Raw genomic sequence first — 23271 nt, 5'->3', positions numbered from 1 at the left:
CAAAACGTTGAACATGTTGTGAATTTGCAAAATGTACAATATGTTACGAACTTGCACAACATATGATATGTTACGAAATCCAATTTGTTTGGCTAATGTTAGCTAGATGGCTAGGTGACTAACGCTAATGTTAGCTAGATGGCTAGGTGACTAACGCTAATGTTAGCTAGCTGGCTAACTTTGGCTAGGCTAGGGGTTAAGGTTAGGAGTTAGGTTAAAGGGTTAGGGTTCGCTAAAAGGTTATGGTTGCTACATGCTCGTGTTACACACCCAACCAACCACCCTCTTTTTGTTAGCCTTAAAGGACAATTCCACCCAAAAAACGATTAGTCCGTCGTTGATATAGTCCCAAAATGTTTTGCTTGTCAGCTATCAAATTTAAGATATGTATCTTTTAAAATACAGAAAAATCGCCTGTATAATGCCTTTTGCATCATATGGTGAAAACATTGTTTCTGACAAGCAAAACATTTTGGGACTTTATCAACAATGGATTAATGAAACAAATACAAAAATATAGCTTTTGTTTGTAATTTTCCTTTAAATTAAGGATCCAACCCTTTTTTTCCAATTTGCTCCTAAAATGACATACCCAAATCTAACTGCCTGTAGCAGGGATATGCATATTATTGGTACCATTTGAAAGGAAACACTATGAGGTTTGTGTAAATGTGAAAGGAATGTAGAAGAATATAACACAATAGATCAGGTACAGGATAATACAAAGGAGGAAAAATAGTTATTTTGTCCGCTAGATGGCAGTAGTGCATGTGTACCATTTTAGACTGATCTGTATTTCTGTTCAAAATGTTGTATCAAGACTGCCCAAATGTGCCTAATTTGTTTATTAATAATGTTATGTTCAAAACTGTGCATTCTCCTCAAACAATAGCATGGTATTCTTTCACTGTAATAGCTCTGTAAACTGGACAGTGCAGTTTGATTAACAATAATTTAAGCTTTCTGCAAATATCAGATATATCTATGTCCTGGGAAATGTTGTTGTTACTTACAACCTCATCCTAATCGCATTAGCCTACGTTAGCGCAACAGTCCCATGGACAGGACACCGATCCAAAAGTTATTAAGTGTATAATCTTCTGTAACCATACAAATTGCAACATGCCATACTCATTTTACGTTCACAATGTTAAGTTTAGTCTATGAGACCAGGCTGTGTGAAAAGCAACATGCCATACTAATTTGATAACCCGGATTTACGTTCACAATATTACGTTTAGTCTATGAGACCAGGCTGTGTGAAAAGCAACATGCCATACTAATTTGATAACCCGGATTTACGTTCACAATATTACGTTTAGTCTATGAGACCAGGCTGTGTGAAAAGCCTCATTTTAGTTGCATTATATATAGAGCTCTGGAGATGTCATTGTAAGCTACTGGATATCTGAAACGCCATCAAAAAGTGTTATAGCAACAAAGTGTCTCAAACTGGGAGGGTAGGCTACATTTCTTGATTGTGTAAAATGCCAACTACTCAACTCCCGTGACTAAATAAACATGTTTTGCTGTTCTACCTGTGATTATCGCAGTACATTTCAGACTGATGAAGGCAGCAATTCGACTGTTCGAAATTGAAAAGCCTCCAGCTCACAAAGTAATTCAACTTTCTAGACCACATTTTTTGTTCTCACCTTACTCTCAGAATGATAGAACACTTTTGTAGTCAGCACCTCGGGAATCCACTACAGATGATACTCTTCTCAACACTAGAGGACCCGACCGTCCGTCTTTCCGTTCTGCAGTTGTCTCACGTTCGCATTTTTGAGTCAACAACCTCTCTACCTTGCCTCTCAAAAAAGCGTTACACTTCTTAAGAAATGCTCCGTTCCTTCGCTCCAACTACCGACGTCTTGAAGAATTGCAGTTAAGAAAACAGCTTTTAAATTAACCATTGTTAATGGTTCTCAAACCTCTACTCGGGGACCCCCAGACGTTTCACAATTTTGTTGTAGCTTTAACTAGCACACCTGATTCTCCTTGCTGATTGGTTGACAAGTTGAATGAGGAGTGGTAGCTCTGAAATAGATCAAATACATATGGAACGGCTGGGGGTCAACGCTACCTTGGCATTGAAGTAACTAATATCATCAATGTGTGCCAGTGGAACAGTCATGAAATGTGGATCTCAGATTTAAAAATACAAGTGACTGAGTCAAATTTCAGGGGGGGTTTATTTTTTCATTTAGATTACATCATTATGCATTGAATTGTGTGGTTCTCTTTATTCAGAAGACATAAATACAACCCATTGAGGGCCATGGTGGTGATTACATGACTCTTGTTAAAACAATGAACAGGAAGATGATTCCACTACACTATGCTTTTAAAGATGCATTATGTCATTTTTTTGGACAACCCGACCAAATTCACAAAGACATGTGAGTTATAGATCTGTCATTCTCATTGAAAACAAGTCTAAGAAGCGTTAGATGTTTTCTATGTGCGCTATTTCTATGCTTACCATTCTTATGGTTTGTTTTTTGCTTCTTTTACTTTCAGTTTTGTACACCAGCTTCAAACAGCAGAAAATACACTCTTTTTGGTTATGGAAAATATATTTCACAGCAGTTTAGATAGTACAATTATGCTCTACACAATGATACCTTGTTTTGTCACATAAACAGAAATTAGGTGAACTATTAGAATTTTTTGCAACCAGGAATTGCATATTTAAAGGTGAGTATTGCACCTTTAAATATGCTTTTACAGGAATATTTTCACATCAATCTAATTAAAATATAAGATCTTAATTGATATGTTAAGATAACCAATAGTATTTGCAAAGACAGGACCAGTAATCCTCCTCATGTGATTTTCACAAAAAGGGTAATAACCTAATTAGAATGTTATTTACCTTGTTTTTTAGTTACCTTAGTTAATTTTTGAAAATAATTTGATTGAGATAGACTAGTGAAGAACAGACAGGAAATGAAGTACGGATGGCGAGGCAGAAAGGCAGCGGGGTGAACACATGCTGACTCCGGTAGCCTACAGTGGGTTGTGTCTGCCAGTATCCACGACACAGGCCACTTAATGTGAACGTTAAACCCTGTGAGAACCAGTGTTAGAAGATGTGCGGTGCTAAGTCATTCATGTAACAGTGACATATGCCATATGACAGGCCATACAGTTCAATCCAATGCTAATTGAGACCGCTGAGGTCAAAAGAGAAGGGTTGTTACACTCCATTACCAATGACAGGATTTCAGGATGTGAGAATTACAGTATGGACCAAGACCTTACTTTAACCTTTTGGACATTTTAATAATAACAAACTATATAATAAATCAAGAGCTAAATAAACATAGTTTTTTTTAATCACCATAGAATGACTTGGTTTATGTGACTTGGTTTACTCCTTGTCCTCTGTACCGTTCATCCATATCAACAACAACAAGATTCAATTAATAATTCTGTTGAGACGGAGGAGGCCACAGGAGGTTGGTGGTACCTTAAATGGGGAGGACGGGCTCGTGGTCACGGCTGGAGCGGAATAGCTGGAAAGGTATCAACAACATCAAACACGTGGTTTCCATGGTTTCCATGTGTTTGATTCCATTCCATTCACTCCGTTCCAGACATTATTATGAGCCGTCCTCCTCCTCCCAGCAGCCTCCACTGCAAGAGACTTCAAGAGACTTCAGGGGAAAACAGATTAAGGAAAATGTATTGATTTGTCCCCTCACTCTTCAGTTTTCTCTCATCCTCTCAGTGTAGGCATTTTCCGAGGGCAATGAAACAGCTAGCCTGTTTTTTTGGTCTTGCCAATTATATTGTCAAGGGAGACATGACATCACAATGAGTTACAATGAGTTGGCGTGATAGCAGAAACAGACTGGAACTCAGGCTACAAACAGCCCCTCAAAAATATACTTATTTTACAATCATTATTTCTCAAATCCCTTCATGTACAGTATGATGGGTAGCCAACAACAACTTGGCTTTTGGAAACGGTAATACAATAAGTTGAATGTAGATTCTATCACGTTGGTAGAAATGATATCAAACAGTCAAACCACCACATCTAAAAGCAGATGTTTTTTTGGGGGGAGGAAAATTCCATGTATTTATTTTTTCAACTGGGACCAATTCTAACAGTTGAATGCACCATGGGCATGAGCATGGTTTAGCTTTAACGATATCCCCTCTACCGCTTTTCAAAACACTGTATTCTTTGAGATGTACATGTAAAATATACACATCGTTGATTCTGGCCATTCAAAACAAAACAAACATATCGTTTTAGTCTAGTCTCATTACGAGAGGCAGCTTGCTCATTACAGCATATAGAAGAATGGTAGAATGGCACAATAATCCTATGAAGGGGGGGGAGTATACATGGATACATTTATAGACAATAGAAATAGGAGTATAAGCACCCAACATATGATTATTATGACTACATATTCCCTATCATACTTGACACAAAGCAGGAAACAACACTTTATCGCCAGAACTAAACACCTCAGTTAGATAAAGTCCAGAAGATCAGAGTGATCTCCATGGATACAACCATGCTCTGGTCAAGAGTAGTGCACTACCTAGGGAATAGGGTACCGTTTGGGATGTATCCATGGAGATCCCTCTGATCTTCTGGACTTTCCCTGACTGAGGTGTTTAGGGGATAATCCAAATACCATCAACAGTCATAACATAAGTTCCCCGTCTAGCCAAGCCTGCTTCCTCCAGCTCTCCTCTCGCCATCTGCTCCTTCTTCCTCCAGCTCTCCTCTCGCCATCTGCTCCTTCTTCCTCCAGCTCTCCTCTCGCCATCTGCTCCTTCTTCCTCCAGCTCTCCTCTCGCCATCTGCTCCTTCTTCCTCCAGCTCTCCTCTCGCCATCTGCTCCTTCTTCCTCCAGCTCTCCTCTCGCCATCTGCTCCTGTCCTTGCTCAGATTTTCACCACACTATGTGCATGTTTCCTGCACAGAGGCTTGTCCATTTTGGAGAAGAAGGCTTGACCTTCCAGAGTGGTGCAGCAGATCTGGAACACAGACATAGACACAGTTACAGATACATACACAGATACATGTGCATATAATTAAGCAATAAGGCCAGAGGAGGTGTGGTATATGGCCAATATACCACGGCTAAGAGCCGCTGTTAAGTACAACGCAATGCGGAGTTACTGGATACAGCATTTAGCTGTGGTATATTGGCCATATACCACAAACTCCCGAGGAGCCTTATTGCTATTATAAACTGGTTACCAATGTAATTAGAGCAGTACAAATAAATATTTTGTCATACCCGTGGTATACGGTCTGATATACCACGGCTGCCAGCCAATCAGCATTCAGGGCTTGAACCACCCAGTTTGAAAATACATATAATAACTATATGCCATTTAGCAGACACTTTTTATCCAAAGCGATTTACAGTAGTGCATGCATACATTTTCGTATGGGTGGCCCCACTGAGAATCAAACTCACCCCATGCTCGACCAACTGAGCCACACAGCAACACACATACACTGCAAGGTCTAACGTACCACACACACAAAACAGGTGTCATGCCAGGTGAAGCCCAAAGCCTCCAAGAACTTGTCCCCTGCCTCTATGGGGAACTCGCAACCATGGCAACCGGTACCAAAAAGGGAGTAATAGTCTGAAAAAAAGAGAAGAGTTAAAAATTAAACTCAGACTACTACTGAACTCTAGACTACTCCTGAACTCAGACTACTCATGAACTCTAGACTACTCCTGAACTCAGACTACTACTGAACTCTAGACTACTACTGAACTCAGACTACTATTGAACTCTAGACTACTCCTGAACTCAGACTACTACTGAACTCTAGACCACCCCTGAACTCTAGACTACTACTGAACTCAGACTACTACTGAACTCTAGACTACTACTAAACTCAGACTACTACTGAACTCAGACTACTACTGAACTCTAGACTACTACTGAACTCTAGACTACTACTGAACTCTAGACTACTACTAAACTCAGACTACTACTGAACTCAGACTACTACTGAACTCTAGACTACTACTGAACTCTAGACCACTCCTGAACTCTAGACTACTACTGAACTCTAGACTACTACTGAACTCTAGACCACTCCTGAACTCTAGACTACTTGTAAAACTGAAAAATCAGTCAGCCTGTGTGTGTCCCAATAATATCTCCTTATTCCTGAAGAGTACACTTGTTCACTACTTCACACACATCTTGAACACGGAAGGGAAGTGGGAGGAATGACAGATAATTGAGACATAGTCTATGTGTGTTCACCTCTTTCACAGTAGGGCTCTCCATCCTCCAGGTGAAAGGTGTTGTTCCTAATGGGCTGCTGGCACGATGCACACAGGAAACAATGGATGTGCCAGGTCTGTTTCAGGGCATTGATCACTTCCTGCAAGGAAACCACAGACAATTACTAATGCAGTAAGTCCAGCTCATCATTACAGAGCCTTGTCAGTGACAAAGCTGCATGCGTGTACCCTGTATCTACCATGCGTGTATCTACCCTGCCCTCTAATTGACCTTTCCCCATCTAGCATTTCTACTGATCTATAGGAAGGCCAGGCTGCCAGGTACTTATGGCCAGGCTGCCAGGTACTTATGGCCAGGCTGCCAGGTGCTGATGGCCAGGCTGCCAGGTGATGATGGCCAGGCTGCCAGGTGCTAAATGCCAGGCCGCCGGGTGCTAAATGCCAGGCCGCCAGGTGCTAAATGCCAGGCCGCCAGGTGCTAAATGCCAGGCCGCCAGGTGCTAAATGCCAGGCAGCCGGGTGCTAAATGTCAGGCAGCTAGGTGCTCATTTTTACACATCTGATCGTAGAGCTTTTCTCCAGTTCTCCTTTCTTCTCTGCAGCGCATGACAGAGCTTAACACACACACACTGATTTCCCACCATTCAGCTGTGAGAACTGGGGAGGTCATAGGGGGATAGACTAATGCTGGAATGAAGGAGGGAGAAGAATACGGAGGGATTAAGAATGAGGGAGTGAGAAAATGGGTTAAAGACAGAGGTAAGCTGGTTAGAAAGGGTGAGAAATAAAAAAAGAGTGGACAAGTATGAAGAATAAAGGGTTGAAAGAGGGTGAACGTCTGACGGGGGAAAACGAGGCCTCTTAGTGCCCAGTCGTGAATTGTCACTCCCATGTTTCCTCAAAGCCGCTCTGTCCTTTTCACGTCAGCATTTCAATCCAGTCAAAACAGAGGGTCACAGAATGATTGACAGCCCTTGATAAAGAACCTGAGTTTTTCCTGGTCAGGTGACGCGGTCAGGAAAGACTGTGACGCTAACTGAAGCTGGTTAGTGGTAGAAAACCCTGAGTAGATCTAGCTTGCCTCGTAGGATACCCCTCAGGACTTACCCCCAGGATCTTCATCTGGCAGCGGCTACAGGAAGGTGCGAAGAAGTCCTCGTAGCAGTGTTCACAGTAGACCGAGCCTTGCTCCTCCACGAAGCCAATGTCTGCCAGGGAGATCCGGCAGTGGGCGCAGTTAAACTCCTCGGGGTGCCAGGACTTTCCCATGGCCACCAGGAATGGGCCTCTGGAGGAGGAAAACAGGTTTCATTCAGTTTAAAGGAGCATGATTGTATACCTCATAGGCATTATATTCAGCATCATACCAGTGTCTACATACTGTATGTGAAAGCCGAAAGGTTCGTAGTTTTGGAGTAAAAACTATAAGAAGAAAACGTCCTAAGCAAATTACTCCCCTTTAAGATGAATTAAGTTCAATTGAATACAAATTACACCCTTTTATGATGAATTAAGTTCAACTAAATACAATGAAACTTTCACATTAGCATCTGAAGCAGCATTTTCTATCATACTCCCAGTTGAACTCTAACCCTTATTTTCCTTAACCATCACTGTTTGGACAGCAGTACATTTAGCTACTGTAATGTCAACAAAGCCTATTCGCCTGCAAATAGGATGATTAGCTTATATGGGAAAACAACTGGGGGATATTTAATGCACACAATGGTCACTCTAAACTGTGTCGTAACCGACACTCTTTAGGCAGGAGTGAGATCTGCTACCCTATCCTCGGGGTGCAATGTAAGCCAACACCAGAGGAGATAGTCTTAGCTACCGGCCAATAACAGGCTGCTGAGAGCCATGAACTGTAATTAAGATGAGGAGAGAACCCGTGTCTGAATCCCAAATGGCACCCTATTCCCTGTGTAGTGCACTACTTTTGACCAGAGCCCTATGTTTTTTCCCTATGGGTCGTGGTCAAAAGTAGTGCACTACATAGGGAAAACAGTGCCATTTGGGATGCAGACAGTGTGTTCTCCTCCTCCGCCACGGACTCTCATGTTCTATTCAACAGTCCTAACTCTGGGCAAATTAAAAAATGAACAAGATACCATCATTGGAGGGAGGGAGGGAGGGAGGGAGGGAGGGAAGGAAGGAAGGAAGGAAGGAAGGAAGGAAGGAAGGGAGGGAGGGAGGGAGGGAAGGAAGGAAGGAAGGAAGGAAGGAAGGAAGGAAGGAAGAAGGAAGGAAGGAAAGGGAAGGAAGGAAGGAAGGAAGGAAGGAAGGAAGGAAGGAAGGAAGGAAGGAAGGAAGGAAGGAAGGAAGGAAGGAAGGAAGGAAGGAGGGAGGGAGGGAGGGAGGGAGGGAGGGAGGGAGGGAGGGAGGAGGAGATCGAAAGAGAGAGAGAGAGGGCGTGGGAGAGAGAAATGGAGAGAGAGAAAGAGAGCTAGAGAAAAGAGAGAGAAAGACAGCGAGAGAGAGAGAGAGAGAGCGAGAGAGAGAGAAGAGAGAGAAAGAGAGTGAGAGAGAACAGAGAAAGAAAGAGAGCGAGAAGGATAGCAAAAGGGAGAGAGAGAGAGAGAAAGAGAGGGAGAGAGAGAGAGAGGTGTGTGCTGTGTACTATTTTCATTCATATTTTGGAATGATATAAGTGATCATATTATGTTTAGTTGAATATTGTAATTCTATTGAAATGGCTTTCAAAAGGCTTTTCCCTCAGGCTCCAACTCTGTCCTGTGCTGTATGGTCCCCAACAAACAAACTAGAGGTGGGATAACCTACAAATGATCAACACCGACCAAACCAATCATTTATCGAGGGCATTCTACTAAAAAAATTATAATTTGCATTTACTAGAAGAATGTTATGTTCGAAATGAAAGAAGTCTGCTAATAGGCTATTGCTAACAGAACAACTGATAGCTACAACATTAAAATAAGTAGTAATAGTTTTAAGATTAGTATAAATAAGTAACTGGTCAATGTATCAATTGTGATACAGACTTTTGTCCATATTCCCCATCTCTAACACTCTCTCTCTTTCGCTCGCTCTCTTTCTCTCTCTCGCTTCTCTCTCTCTTTCTCTCTTTACTCTCGCTATCTTTCTCTCTCTCTCGCGCTCTCTTTCTCTCCATGTTTCTCTCTCTCCCCCTCTCTCTCTCTCTCCTCTCTCTCTCACCTGATGTCCATGTTGCAGTGGCCACACATGGGCGTGCGTGTCCCTGCAGGAATGTGTTCGGCCATCTGCACCAGAGTGTCCTGGTCTTTGGGATGGGGCTGGGGGGCCGGCCTCTCTGGGACAGGGCCCTTAGGGAGAACATTGGTGGTGCCGTTCCCCCTCACCCCAAAACATGTCTGAAGGCCTGGTTTAGGGAAACCTGAACCTACAGAATGACAAGCGGGTGGTAAGTTTACGCACTCATTCATTTCAACACAATCTACACAGAGTTCAGACACAGCTCAGATAGAGTTCAGACATGTTGAATGATGAATCATGAACATAAACATGTTGGGGGACTTGGGGGAGGAAGTGTGTGAGTGTGTGGATGAGTATGCGCACACGCATGCATCCCTGCACTTCTAGGTCTTTGTGTTCCAGGCGTCTTTTTGTTTTGTGTTATTCTCTGAGTTGACCTCTGAGTTGACCTCTGTGACCAAGTGACCTGGTCTAGGCAGCTGGCCGGATCAGGGAGGTAAAACCAACAGCACCAGTGAGCAAAACACAGAATCAATTGTTTCAAGCAGCAAGACATTCCAACAGCTCGCTGGAACACCTGGCCTAACAAGCTCCCCTTTGATCCCACTTTGGGGCTCCAGAAATGGAACAGTGTTGCAAATGCAGCTGGGATCGGAGGTCGATCGAAAGCGGTCAGACATTGCAGACATCGCAAAAGGCAGACTAATCAGGGGTATTGAAATGAACGTCACAGCAGCAATCGATCAAAGTCACGGGCCATACGTGCAAGTCGGACAACAGTGACATTCTTTGTCATGTCAAAACACATTAGTGAAAGAGAGAGCCTGTAAGTCAGTAGTTCTTAAGGACTAGACAACTCTAGTGGCACAGTGCTTGTTGGATTACTGTGTGAACTAGGCCTTTATTGGCACAGGTCCGAAGCAGCATAGCGTTCATGTAAAACCTGGTGGGAATGAGGTTGAGACTGGGGATGGGGATAGAGTTGGGCTGGGGATAGAGTTGGGCTGGGGCTGGGGATAGAGTTGGTCTGGGACTGAGGATAGAGTTGGACTGGGGCTGGGGATAGGGTTGGTCTGGGGCTGGGGCTGGGGATAGAGTTGGGCTGGGGCTGGGGATAGAGTTGGGCTGGGGATAGAGTTGGTCTGGGGCTGGGGATAGAGTTGGGCTGGGGCTGGGGATAGAGTTGGGCTGGGGCTGGGGATAGAGTTGGTCTGGGGCTGGGGATAGAGTTGGGCTGGGGCTGGGGATAGAGTTGGGCTGGGGCTGGGGATAGAGTTGGTCTGGGGCTGGGGATAGAGTTGGGCTGGGGCTGGGGATAGAGTTGGGCTGGGGATAGAGTTGGTCTGGGGCTGGGGATAGAGTTGGTCTGGGGCTGGGGATAGAGTTGGTCTGGAGCTGGGGATAGAGTTGGGCTGGGGCTGGGGATAGGGTTGGTCTGGGGCTGGGGTTGGGGATAGGGTTGGTCTGGGGCTGGGGCTGGGGATAGAGTTGGTCCGGGGCTGGGGCTGGGGATAGAGTTGGTCTGGGGCTCTAACCTTTATTCACAGCTCCCTCAGTAAATATATTTTGTTCTTATGGAGTGGAGCGTATACATCTTCAACGGAGGAGAAAAGGCAAAGCGGCCAGCAAGCCTGGCTTTAATGGGATTAATGGAAAAATATGTCACGCTTAGCCCATGGAAAATAACACTCTTTTCTCACTAACAGACCGCAACAGAATTCACTTCAGCCTCAGTAAATCACCATTACACACTATAAGATTTCAAACCAAACATTTCTGTAAAAGGATAAAACCATATGAGTCAATCAAAATATCTAACACACCAGATTTAATTCAATTTATGTCCTAATCGTGAGTTTATTTTAAAACTATTTTCAGTTTAATGTGCATGCCATTAATTCCACTACGAGAGGAGCTTCATGCACCTTGCTCTGATTAACTTCTTCATTCAAAGAAAACAAATATATACTTTCGTACATACAGGCATCCACTGTTGGAAGTGGATGCTTTACTTTATGTATATTAAAGATACAAAAATATATGTACAGCACCATTCAAAAGATTGGACACACCTACTCATTCCAGGGTTTATATTTATTTTTTCTATTTTGTACAATGTAGAATAATAGTGAAGACATCAAAACTATGAAATAACACATATGGAATAATGTAGTAACCAAAAAAGTGTTTAAAAGATTTTAGATTCTTCAAAGTAGCCACCCTTTGCCTTGATGACAGCTTAGCACATTCTTGGCATTCTCTCAACCAGCTTCACCTGGAATGCTTTTCCAAACGTCTTGAAGGAGTTCCCACATATACTGAGCACTTGTTGGCTGCTTTTCCTTCACTCTGCGGTCCAACTCATCCCAAACCATCTCAATTAGGTTGAGGTCGGGTGATTGTGGAGGCCAGGTTATCTGATGCAGCAGTCCATCACTCTCCTTCTTGGTCAAATATCCCTTACACAGCCTGGAGGTGTGTTGGGTCATTGTCCTGTTGAAAAACAAATGATAGTCCCACTAAGCGCAAACCAGATGGGATGGTGTATCGCTGCAGAATTCTGTGTTAGCCATGCTGGTTAAGTGTGCCTTGAATTCTAAATAAATCACAGACAGTGTCACCACCAGTGTCTCCGTCTTCAACATGGCGCCGACAGAGATGTTCATCTCGCTTCGCATTCTTAAGAAACTAAGCAGTATTTTGTTTTTTTATGTATTATTTCATACACTGTTACCCCAGGAAATCTTAAGTTTTATTACATACAGCCGGGAAGAACTATTGGATATTAGAGCAACGTCAACTTACTAACATTACAACCAGGAATACGACTTTTCTGAAGCGGATCCTCTGTTTGGACCACCACCCAGGACAATGGATTGGATCCCAGTAGGCGAACCAAAACAACGGCGCTGCAGAAGGGGCAGACGGAAGGGTCTTCTGGTCAGGCCCTGTAGACGTGCACATCACTTACCACTCCCGAGTGTACTACTTGCCAATGTCCAGTCTCTTGACAACAAGGTAGACAAAATTTGAGCAAGGGTTGCCTTCCAGAGAGACATCAGAGATTGTAACATTCTCTGTTTCACGGAAACATGGCTCACTCTGGATACGTTATCAGAGTCAGTACAGCCACCCGGTTTCTTCACGCATCGCGCCGACAGAAACAAACACCTCTCTGGTAAGAAGAAGGGCGGGGGTGCATGCATTATGATTAACAAGTCGTGGTGTGATCATAACAACATACAGGAACTCAAGTCCTTTTGTTCACCTGATCTAGAATTCCTTACAATCAAATGCCGACCGCATTACCTACCAAGAGACCGCTCTATATTCACAGCCGTGTATATCCCCCCCAAGCAGACACCTCGACGGCCCTGAAAAGACTTCATTGGACTCTATGAAAACTCGAAACCACATATCCTGAGGCTGCATTTATTGTAGCTGGGGATTTTAACAAAGCTAATCTGAAAACAAGGCTCCCTAAATTTTATCAGCATAATGAATGCTCAACCCGGGCTGGCAGCATTCTGGATCATTGCTACTCTGCCTTCCATGAAGCATACAAAGCCCTCGCTCGCACTCCTTTCGGCAAATCTGACCACGACTCGATTTTGTTGCTCCGACCCTATAGACAGAAACTAAACCAGGAAATGCCCATGCTCAGGTCTGTTCAACACTGGTCCGACCAATCTGATTCCACGCTTCAAGATTGCTTCGATCATGTGGACTGGGATATGTTCCAGATAACCTCAGACAACAACATTGATGTATACTCACCGCTGATTCGGTGAGTAAGTTTATTAGTAAGTGCATCGGTGATGTTGTACCCACTATTAAAACCTTCCCCAACCAGAAACCGTGGATTGATGGCAGCATTCGCACAAAACTGAAAGCGTGAACCACTGCTTTTAATCATGACAAGGTGACTGGAAACATGACCGAATACAAACAGTGTAGCTATTCCCTCCGCAAGGCAATCAAACAAGCTAAGCGTCAGTATAGAGACAAAGTAGAGTCGCAATTCAATGGCTCAGACACGAGACGTATGTGGCAGGGTCTACGGTCAATCACGGATTACAAAAAGAAAACCAGCCCCGTCATGGACACCGATGTCTTGCTCCCAGACAAACTAAATAACTTCTTTGCTCGCTTTGAGGACAATACAGTGCCACTGACACGGCCCGCTACCAAAACCTGCGGGTTCTCCTTCACCGCAGCCAACACGGGTAAAACATTTAAACATGTTAATCCCCGCAAGCCTGCCGGCCGGCCCAGACAGCATCCATAGCCGCGTCCTCAGAGCATGCGTAGACCAGATGGCTGGTGAGCTTACGGACATATTCAATCAATCCCTATCCCATTCTGCTGTTTCCACATGCTTCAAGAGGGCCAACATGGTTCCTGTTCCCAAGAGAGCTAAGGTAACTGAGCTAAATGACTATCGCCCCGTAGCACTCACTTCCGTCATCATTAAGTGCTTTGAGAGACTAGTCAAGGATCATATCACCTCCACCCTACCTGACACCCTAGACACACTCCAATTTGCTTACCGCCCCAATAGGTCCACAGACACAATTGCAATCACACTGCACTCTGCCCTAACCCATCTGGACAAGAGGAATACCTATGTAAGAATGCTGTTCATAGATTAAAGCTCAGCATTTAACACTGTAGTACCCTCCAAAATCGTCATTAATGAGTAGGTGTGTCCAAACTTTTGACTGGTACTGTATGTCGCAGTAGATGTGTAAAAACAATAATTCCATACATTTCTCAAGAAATCTATAGATCCAAAGCAGGGGAGGCTGCTGAGGAGAGAACGGCTCATAATAATGGCTGGAATGGAGCAAATGGAATGGAATCAAACACATTGAAACCACGGAAACCACGTGTTTAATGTTGTTAATACCTTTCCACTTATTCCGCTCCAGCCATTACCACGTGCCTGTCCTTCCCAATTGAGGTGCCACCAACCTCCTGTGAGTCACAGTTCTTACACATTTACTATAACATTACCACTGAGTATACAAAAAAATAGGAACACCTTCCTAATATTGATTTGCACCCCCTTTCGCCCTCAGAATAGCCTCAATTCGTCGGGGCATGGACTCTATAAGGTGTCGAAAGCATCCCACAGTAAATTGGCTGGATGTCCTTTGGGTGGAGGACCATTCTTGATACACACGGGAAACTGTTGAGCGTGAAAAACCCAGCAGCGTTGCAGTTCTTGACTCACTCAAACCGGTGCGCCTGGCACCTACTACCATACCCCATTCAAAGGCACTTAAATATTTTGTCTTGCCCATTCACCCTTTGAATGGCACACATATATAATCCATGTTTCAAGGTTGTTTCAAGGTTGAAAAAATCATTCTTTCACCTGTCTCCTCCCCCTTCATCTGCACTGATTGAAGTGGCTTTTCATTGGATTCAACTGGTCAGTCTATGTGATGGACAGAGCAGGTGTTCTTAATGTTATGTACACTCAGTGTATGTGTATTCCACACTATGTTGAGTAAAATATCGGAGTATAATGTTTGTATGGAGGTCAACCCCAATACATGTTCATGTCATCTTAACCAATCAACTGCATTTTAAAACGACTTTGACTACCACCACTGATTTCCTGTATGCTAGTTACGCTATCACCTTATACTAACAGAAGTTAGCATTTAGCAATCACTTTTTCTAAACATGAAAAGGGACAACTTCTAAATGTTATGCAGCGAAAACAGCCAAATATATCCATATCTGACCTTAGTAACCACAATGTGGGTCTGTTACAATACATCAATCATGACTGATTTGACAAATATACACTTTGTTAGATCAGATTTGTTGAATGTGTGCCCTTCTTCTGTTCCACATCGTCTGGATTCCATTGACCTCTTCACCGCATAGGCAGGTACAGCAGAATTATACCATGTCTTTTTGATGTGACATAGAGTACCGTAGCTCCTGAGTGGCTCAGCGTCTAAGGCACTGCATCTCAGTGCTAGAGGAGTCACTACAGACCCTGGTCTGCTTCCAGGCTGTGGGAGTCACATAGGGCGGTCCAGAGTCGTCTGAGTTTGGCCAGGGTAGGCCGTCATTATAAATAAGAATTTGTTCTTAACTGACTTGCCTAGTTAAATAAAAATAAATTGTTTTAAAGCTACAGTGCTTTCAGATGGGCATGTAAGAAATTACTCTAAACAGTATGCCTCCATAGTAACTTACACTACATGACCAAAAGTATGTACACACCTGCTCGTCGAACATCTCATTCCAAAATCATGGACATTAATATGGAGTTGGTCTCCCCTTTGCTGCTATAACAGCCTCCGCTCTTCTGGGAAGGTTTTCCACTAAAATTGCTGCGAGGACTTGCTTCCATTCAGCCACAAGAGCATTAGTGAGGTCGAGTACTGATGTTGGGCGATTAGGCCTGGCTCACAGTCGGTGTTCCAATTCATCCCAAAGGTATTCGATGGGTTTGAGGTCAGGGCTCTGTGCATGCCAATCAAGTTCTTCCAACACCGATCTCGACAAACCATTTCTGTATGGACCTCACTTTGGGCATGGGGGCATTGACATGCTGAAACAGGAAAGGGCCTTCCCCAAACTGTTTCCACAAAGTTGGAAGCACAGAATCATCTAGAATGTCATTGTATGCTGTAGTGTTAAGATTTCCCTTCACTGGAACTAAGGGGCCTAGCCTGAACCATGAAAAACAGCCCCTGACCATTATTTGTCCTCCACCAAACTTTACAGTTGGTACTATGCATTGGGGCAGGTAGCGTTCTTCTGGCATTCACCAAACGCAGATGATGAAGAGTGATTCATCACTCCAGAGAACGCGTTTCCACTGCTTCATAGTTCAATGGCGGCGAGCTTTACACCACTCCAGCCGACGCTTGGCATTGCGCATGGTGATCTTAGGCTTGTGTGCGGCTGCTCGGCCATGGAAAACCATTTCATGAAACTCCCGACGAACCGTTCTTGAGCTGATGTTCCTTCCAGAGGCAGTTTGGAACGCGGTAGTGGGTGTTGCAACCAAGGACAGACGATTCTGCTCTAGCAGGGCAGAAATGTGATGAACTAACTTGTTGGAAAGGTGGAATCCTATGATGGTGCCATGTTGAAAGTCACTGAGCTCTTCAGTAAGGCCATTCTACTGCCAATGTTTGTCTATGGAGATTGCATGGCTGTGTGTTTGATTTTATAAACCTCTCAGCAACGGGTGTTACTGAAATAGCAGAATCCACTCATTTAAAAGTGTGTCCACATATAGTACACACCCACTCACTCAGTTTACACACACACATCCACTCACTTAGTTTACACACACACACACACACACACACACACACACCTACTTACACAGTTTACACACCACACACACCCACTCACTCAGTTTACACACACACACTCCCACTCACACAGTTTACACACACACCCACTCACACAGTATACACACACACCCACTCACCCAGTTTACACACACACACACACACACACACACACACACACACACACACACACACACACACACACACACTCACTCAGTTTACACACCCACCCACTCACACAGTTTACCCTGAGTGGTGGTAAAGGTGATGGAGTTGCTGGGGCTGCCAGCAGGTCCTTTGGTCATGGTCTTGACTGCAGACAACATGTGAGAACTGGTGTCTGGCTCCTCCACCTCCTCACTGCAAGGAAACATGAAAGAGAGGGTTAGTCATACCAGTCTGTCTGACACCTAGCTCCAAGTCCTCCTGACTTCAGAGTCTGGAAAGGCTCCATGTTGTTGTAGGGAAGATGCGTTGCTAATGAAGAGGGGCTGTGCTTTTTACTGATTCTTCTACTGCTTCTCCTCTGTCTATTTCTCTCTCAAACACCCACAGGCACACAAAGCCCCAGAGCGTCGCCCTCTTCCAATACAACTGTTGGATTTTCAAATACAAACAACGAAAGGTCTCAAGCCCCCGGGGAGAAGAAAGAAAGGTTGGAGAGAACCAACCGAGGCTCAGGCCAACTTCTGTGTGAATACTGCAAGAACAACAGACTTGTATCCAGACCAGTGTGTCACAGCTGTCCTTCGCCGTGTACTACAATAGTCATACCAGCTCACACACATCACGTTTCCACTATGTACAGCTCTAGGATCAGTTTCCCTCTCCGACAATCCTTACATTAAGCATTAGTGGGGAAAATGTTAAACTGACCCAAGATCAGCGTCTAGGGGTAACTTCACCCTACTAGTAGCACCAACATCATACTTCTATCTGGTGTTTTTCAGCGTTAATTGGTCACCAGAAAAAACGAACGTTTTAGTGCCCATAACTGTAGTATACTACATTTTGTTCACTCGGAAGTAGACAAGTTTCCCACTTCATGTCAAGACACATCCAAGAACACCAGAGTGCTGACAGAGGGCAGACACATCTCTTACCTCCTAATGTCTTGTGCAGGCCTCTACTCTGCCTGATGACCATTTAAATGAGTCGTCTATGACGGGTCGCTGTGTGTGAGGAACTCAGATACTTGGGTGGGCCCAAAAAAAGACCCATTGAATACTACAGCCATGATGTACAGTAGTGCCATGCCAACTGCTGAAGTTGCTGAAGCTGGATCTCTAGTCTGTCTCCACCATGTCTGCTTATGGCTCCCCGAGGAGCTGAGTGTTATGGCAACAGCGGCCGCCTTGGTTACGGAGATGAGGAGGTCGGTTGTCCACGGTGACCCAGCACTTGTGTATGGAGCTGGCATCACACCAAAGGAGCTGCTACTGTATGTTACCAGCTGCCCTGGCTCTGTATTGACACACCTCATTGAAACGCTGAAGCCAGCTCCACCATGGAATGATCCCTGCCCAGCTGAACTGTAATGTGTAGTGTGAAGTTTCCCCTAGATGCTGATCTTGGGTCAGTTCAGCATTTCCCCCACTAATGGTTAAGGTTAGGATTAGGGGAGGGGATGATCAACATCAAATCAAATTTTATTTGTCACATGCGCCGAATACAACAGGTGTAGTAGACCTTACAGTGAAATGCTTACTTACAAACCCTTAAGAAACAATGACGTTTTAAGAAAAAATAAGTGTTAAGTAAATGTTTTTTAATTACAGTAGCAAATAATTAAATAGCAGCAGTAAAATAACAGTAGCGAGGCTATATACAGGGGGTACCGGTACAGAGTCAATGTGCGGGGGCACTAGTTAGTTGAGGTAATTGAGGTAATATGTACATGTAGGTAAGGGTAAAGCGACAATGCATAGATAATAAACAGAGAGTAGCAGAAGCGTAAAAGTGGGTGGGGGGCAATGCAAACAGTCTGGGTAGCCATTTGATTGATCAGGAGTCTTACGGCTTGGGGGCAGAAGCTAAGAACTCTTTTGGACCTAGACTTGGCGCTCCGGTACCGCTTGCCGTGCGGTATCAGAGAGAACAGTCTATGACTAGGGTGGCTGGAGTATTTGACCATTTTTAGGGCCTTCTTCTGACACCACCTGGTATAGAGGTCCTGGATGGCAGGAAGCTTGGCCCAGTGATGTACTGGGCTGTTCGCACTACCCTCTGTAGTGCCTTGCGGTCGGAGGCCGAGCAGTTGCCATACCAGGCAGTGATGCAACCAGTCAGGATGCTCTCGATGGTGCAGCTGTAGAACTTTTTGAGGTATCTGAGAACCCATGCAAAATATAGTCCACAATCATCTCTGATTCTAGATCTGTACCTAAGGGGAAAACTTCACCCCGGAAGTACTGTAGTGCTTGGACCTTTTTGCATCCTCGGCTTGAACCACACAATGTCTCCCTCATTGTTCAAATGATGTCTGATGTGCACTTCTATGTAGATAGACTAAGGAGAGGATTCACAGAGAAAATACTGTAATGCATGCATACTAGCGCGTACACACACTAACTTTGTTATATTCATACAAAATTTAATTCCATGTTTACCTAAAGATATAGACAGCATTGACAGGAGAGGAGAGGTTGGGGTCACCCAGATCAGTGACTGATTGGTGCCAGGAGACTCTTGGACAGAGAAAGAAGGGAGGATGAGGAATGAAAGAGAGGAATTAAAAGGAAGATGAGGGGTGAAACAGGGATGACAGAATAGGATGCACACCACAGTGGCTTAAATGATGGTTATTCACCATGGTTATCTAGTAGGTTAAATGATGGTTATTCACCATGGTTACCACAGTGGGTTAAATGATGGTTATTCACCATGGTTACCTAGTAGGTTAAATGATGGTTATTCACCATGGTTATCTAGTAGGTTAAATGATGGTTATTCACCATGGTTACCTACAGTGGGTTAAATGATGGTTATTCACCATGGTTACCTACAGTGGGTTAAATGATGGTTATTCACCATGTTTATCTAGTGGGTTAAATGATGGTTATTCACCATGGTTACCTACAGTGGGTTAAATTATGGTTATTCACCATGGTTACCTAGTGGGTTAAATGATGGTTATTCACCATGGTTACCTAGTGGGTTAAATGATGGTTATTCACCATGGTTACCTACAGTGGGTTAAATGATGGTTATTCACCATGGTTACCTAGTGGGTTAAATGATGGTTATTCACCATGGTTACCTACAGTGGGTTAAAGGATGGTTATTCACCATGGTTACCTAGTGGGTTAAATTATGGTTATTCACCATGGTTACCTACAGTGGGTTAGTTAATGGTTATTCACCATGGTTACCTACAGTGGGTTAGTTTATGGTTATTCACCATGGTTACCTACAGTGGGTTAGTTTATGGTTATTCACCATGGTTACCTACAGTGGGTTAAAGGATGGTTATTCACCATGGTTACCTAGTGGGTTAAATTATGGTTATTCACCATGGTTACCTACAGTGGGTTAGTTAATGGTTATTCACCATGGTTACCTACAGTGGGTTAGTTTATGGTTATTCACCATGGTTAGCTAGTCCAACAAATGTGCGTCACTGTGCTTAACTGTGTAGCTTCTTTCCTCGGAAATCATTACTGAATCTCAGATCCTCGCATCCACTAGTGACCGCCCGCTTGACAACGTTTCAGCCAGTAACGGTAGAGAAAAAGTATTTGATAGCACCAGTGGAGACATTTCAAGCTTTGGAGTGAGGTTACGAAGCTATCCCCTTTCCCCTGTTTAGTTTGGTGTCACATCGTTAACAGCAGTGGAGACATTGGGCACTACACTGCACATGTATGTCAAAAAAACACTTTTTAATTGGACAAGCCGGCTTATGCCAAATTCGTTACATGAGAAATATTATCTGAGCAACACATTTCAAGTATCTAAGTAGTTACCAACAAGAGGTGACCAATGTATCTCATAAACACATGCCAACTACACAGGACTGTCATTCTAATAACAAAGCTGTTACCCCTGATACCCCGCCTGCATACACACACACACACACGCACACGCACACACACACACACACACACACACACACACACACACACACACACACACACACATACGCATACACACACACACACACACACATCGACACACACACACACACACACAAACGCGCGCGCACAGTATACCCCCCACACATATACACACACACGCACACACACACATACAGTATACCCACACACAAGCAGTATATACACACACACACACACAGATGGACTTGTATGAGCGTGGCTATTTCCTGGACAAATGTCAGATCTCACATACTGCCACACTTGTTCTAAACACTTCTGTATGCCTACTGTCACGTTTGAAAATGCGTCTCGTGCCAAATTGTTTCGGCGGGATCATAGCTTGTCCGCTAGGTTTTCTCAGGGACACAACACGGCTGTTGCCATTTGCAGCGTGCTGAGGGAACTCGGCTGTTGTCAAGCAGCTAGCTAGCTACATTTCAGAGGCGGTGTCTTTAAAGTCCAACTCCCAAAGACGGCTCTTTGTTGACACTAAGTTGCCTATTCCCAAATGGCACCCTAATCCCTATTTAGTACACTATTTAAAGTAGTGCACTATGCAAGGGTGCACTGCTCAGTACACTTTAAATAGTATACTAAATAGGGAATAGGGTGCCATTTGGGAATAGCCGAAGACTCTCAATCAATTCCAAATGAACCCTTAGCCCCTCCTCTGTAGCCCCTCCTCTGTAGCCCCTCCTCCTGTAGGTCTGAAAGGTTTTCAAAAGGGCGATATGGTGCTTGATGTTATCTTTAATTTGAACTTGACTAGACCTCTTCTTAAAGGCTGGATGGAATTTCCACCATATTGCTAATATCCATTCATTCTCTTCTGATCTAACAAGGTCGATATGGAATCGAGGGAAAGAACAGCGTTCTCTCTATCTGCCTTTCGTTATGTTTTTGTTTTGTTTTGTTAGATGCGGTTGTTAGTTAGTGACCCACGCTATAACATGCCGTCATGGGGAAATTGTGACATAAGTAATCAGTCATCGTTAATGGTTCATGTCAACAGGTCTTCAGTCTACAAGGTAGAGTGAGTGATCGCCATACATTACATCACACGATGATGTCACCCTCTACCTCTTGTTGTTGGGCAGGTGTAAGGCACTAACACTCCGACGCTTCTTCTTCCTCAAGCGGAGGGGCGGGAGGGTGGTGATAGGTGTAATGAGCAAGGCATCCAATAGGGACTGAGAGACCGTCCCCTCAGGTGACCTGTGCGGGGTTCTTTTAACGAGGTAGTCATGGAAACACAAGGGGTTGACAGGACAGGAGAGGAGAGGACAGGAAGACATAATAAGGTAGGACAGGAGAGGACAGGAGAGGAAAGGACAGGAGAGGACAGGACAGAAGAGGAGAGGACAGAAGAGGGAGAGAAGAGGACAGGAAGACATAATAAGACAAGACAAGACAAGACAGAAGAGGAGAGGACAGGAAAGGAGAGGACAGGAGAGGAGAGGACAGAAGTGGAGCGGACAGGACAGGAGAGCAGAGGACAGGACAGGACAAGAAGGTGGGACCGACAGGGTGAAGGGAACAGCTAGGACTGATGATGTCAGTGATGAATGCAGATCCACATTTACAATGACTAAAATCAATCAAGAATTCATCCTAAATAGAATGCATCTACTATGATCACTAAACCTCAGGTTAGCAACTTTACACGCTTGCTCGCATGCACACACACACACACACACGCACACACAGCACTGAGCTTTACCTGGCCTGTAAACCAATAACAGTAGAATGGGACCGTATAGCCAGAGTCGGTGCACTAGGGGTGAGGGCCGGTGGGCAGGGACCACCTCGAGGGAGGAACTCCAGTGGGTTCAACAGGAGCTCTCGCCTGCACCCATAGAACAGAGGAAAGGGGGCAGCAGACTTTACACTGATAAGGACATTGGGATAGAGTAGATTGGTATGAATCCCGTACCTCACTGGCTTTGGGGAGAGTAGTGGCTGTACTGCAGACACAGGAGAAAGATGTGTCAGTGGCTGTACTGGAGAGGAGCTGGGAGGGACACAGAGATAAGAGGATGGATGGATAAGCATACTGTCAATGAAGGGTTTCTTTCCTACTGTATATAGAGCCACTTGCCCAGAGAAACAAGTGCATTTATACTGTTGGCACATAATGAGAAGATCCTCTGGAGTGTGTGCTCATATCATTGGAAAGGCCATCACTGTGTGTATCAAGAGTCTTGGAGTAGGAGGGCTGATCTGGGATCAGTGTAGCGGTGCCGACCTAGGATCAGTGTAGCAGTCCTGATCTGGGATCAGTGTAGCAGTCCTGATCTGGGATCAGTGTAGCAGTCCTGATCTGGGATTAGAGTAGAAGGGCTGATCTAGGATCAGTGTAGCGGTGCTGACCTAGGATCAGTGTAGCAGTGCTGATCTAGG

At 44.4% G+C, this 23271-nt stretch overlaps 2 protein-coding genes across 15 annotated transcripts in view; both read right to left on the bottom strand.

The window, feature by feature from the left end:
* The window catches only part of bmpr1ba (bone morphogenetic protein receptor, type IBa), a 167825-nt gene extending 165815 nt beyond the window's left edge, over positions 1–2010 (bottom strand). For 3 of the 4 annotated variants that reach the window (XM_065011392.1, XM_065011394.1, XM_065011393.1), the window contains exon 1: positions 1656–2010. The gene's annotated coding sequence lies outside the window, so the exon portion shown is untranslated. The remainder of the gene's footprint in view (positions 1–1655) is intronic. The other variant, XM_065011395.1, reaches the window with a different exon arrangement.
* A 166-nt stretch (positions 2011–2176) lies between these two features.
* pdlim5a (PDZ and LIM domain 5a) overlaps positions 2177–23271 on the bottom strand; it is a 131666-nt gene continuing 110571 nt past the window's right edge. For 6 of the 11 annotated variants that reach the window (XM_065011381.1, XM_065011380.1, XM_065011382.1 and 3 more), the window contains 9 exons: positions 22592–22882; positions 21952–22098; positions 19387–19464; positions 17025–17137; positions 9429–9633; positions 7356–7536; positions 6268–6388; positions 5516–5631; positions 2177–5007 (listed from right to left, as the gene is read on the bottom strand). In XM_065011381.1, coding sequence (XP_064867453.1) covers positions 4915–5007; positions 5516–5631; positions 6268–6388; positions 7356–7536; positions 9429–9633; positions 17025–17137; positions 19387–19464; positions 21952–22098; positions 22592–22882 — 1345 coding nt within the window. In that variant the 3' untranslated portion in view covers positions 2177–4914. The remainder of the gene's footprint in view (positions 5008–5515; positions 5632–6267; positions 6389–7355; positions 7537–9428; positions 9634–17024; positions 17138–19386; positions 19465–21951; positions 22099–22591; positions 22883–23271) is intronic. The other 5 variants (XM_065011384.1, XM_065011383.1, XM_065011387.1 and 2 more) reach the window with 5 other exon arrangements.

This window comes from Oncorhynchus nerka, linkage group LG27, assembly GCF_034236695.1.
Source record: "Oncorhynchus nerka isolate Pitt River linkage group LG27, Oner_Uvic_2.0, whole genome shotgun sequence".
NCBI classification, from domain to species: domain Eukaryota; kingdom Metazoa; phylum Chordata; class Actinopteri; order Salmoniformes; family Salmonidae; genus Oncorhynchus; species Oncorhynchus nerka.
This window is presented reverse-complemented; position numbering and strand designations above follow the sequence as displayed.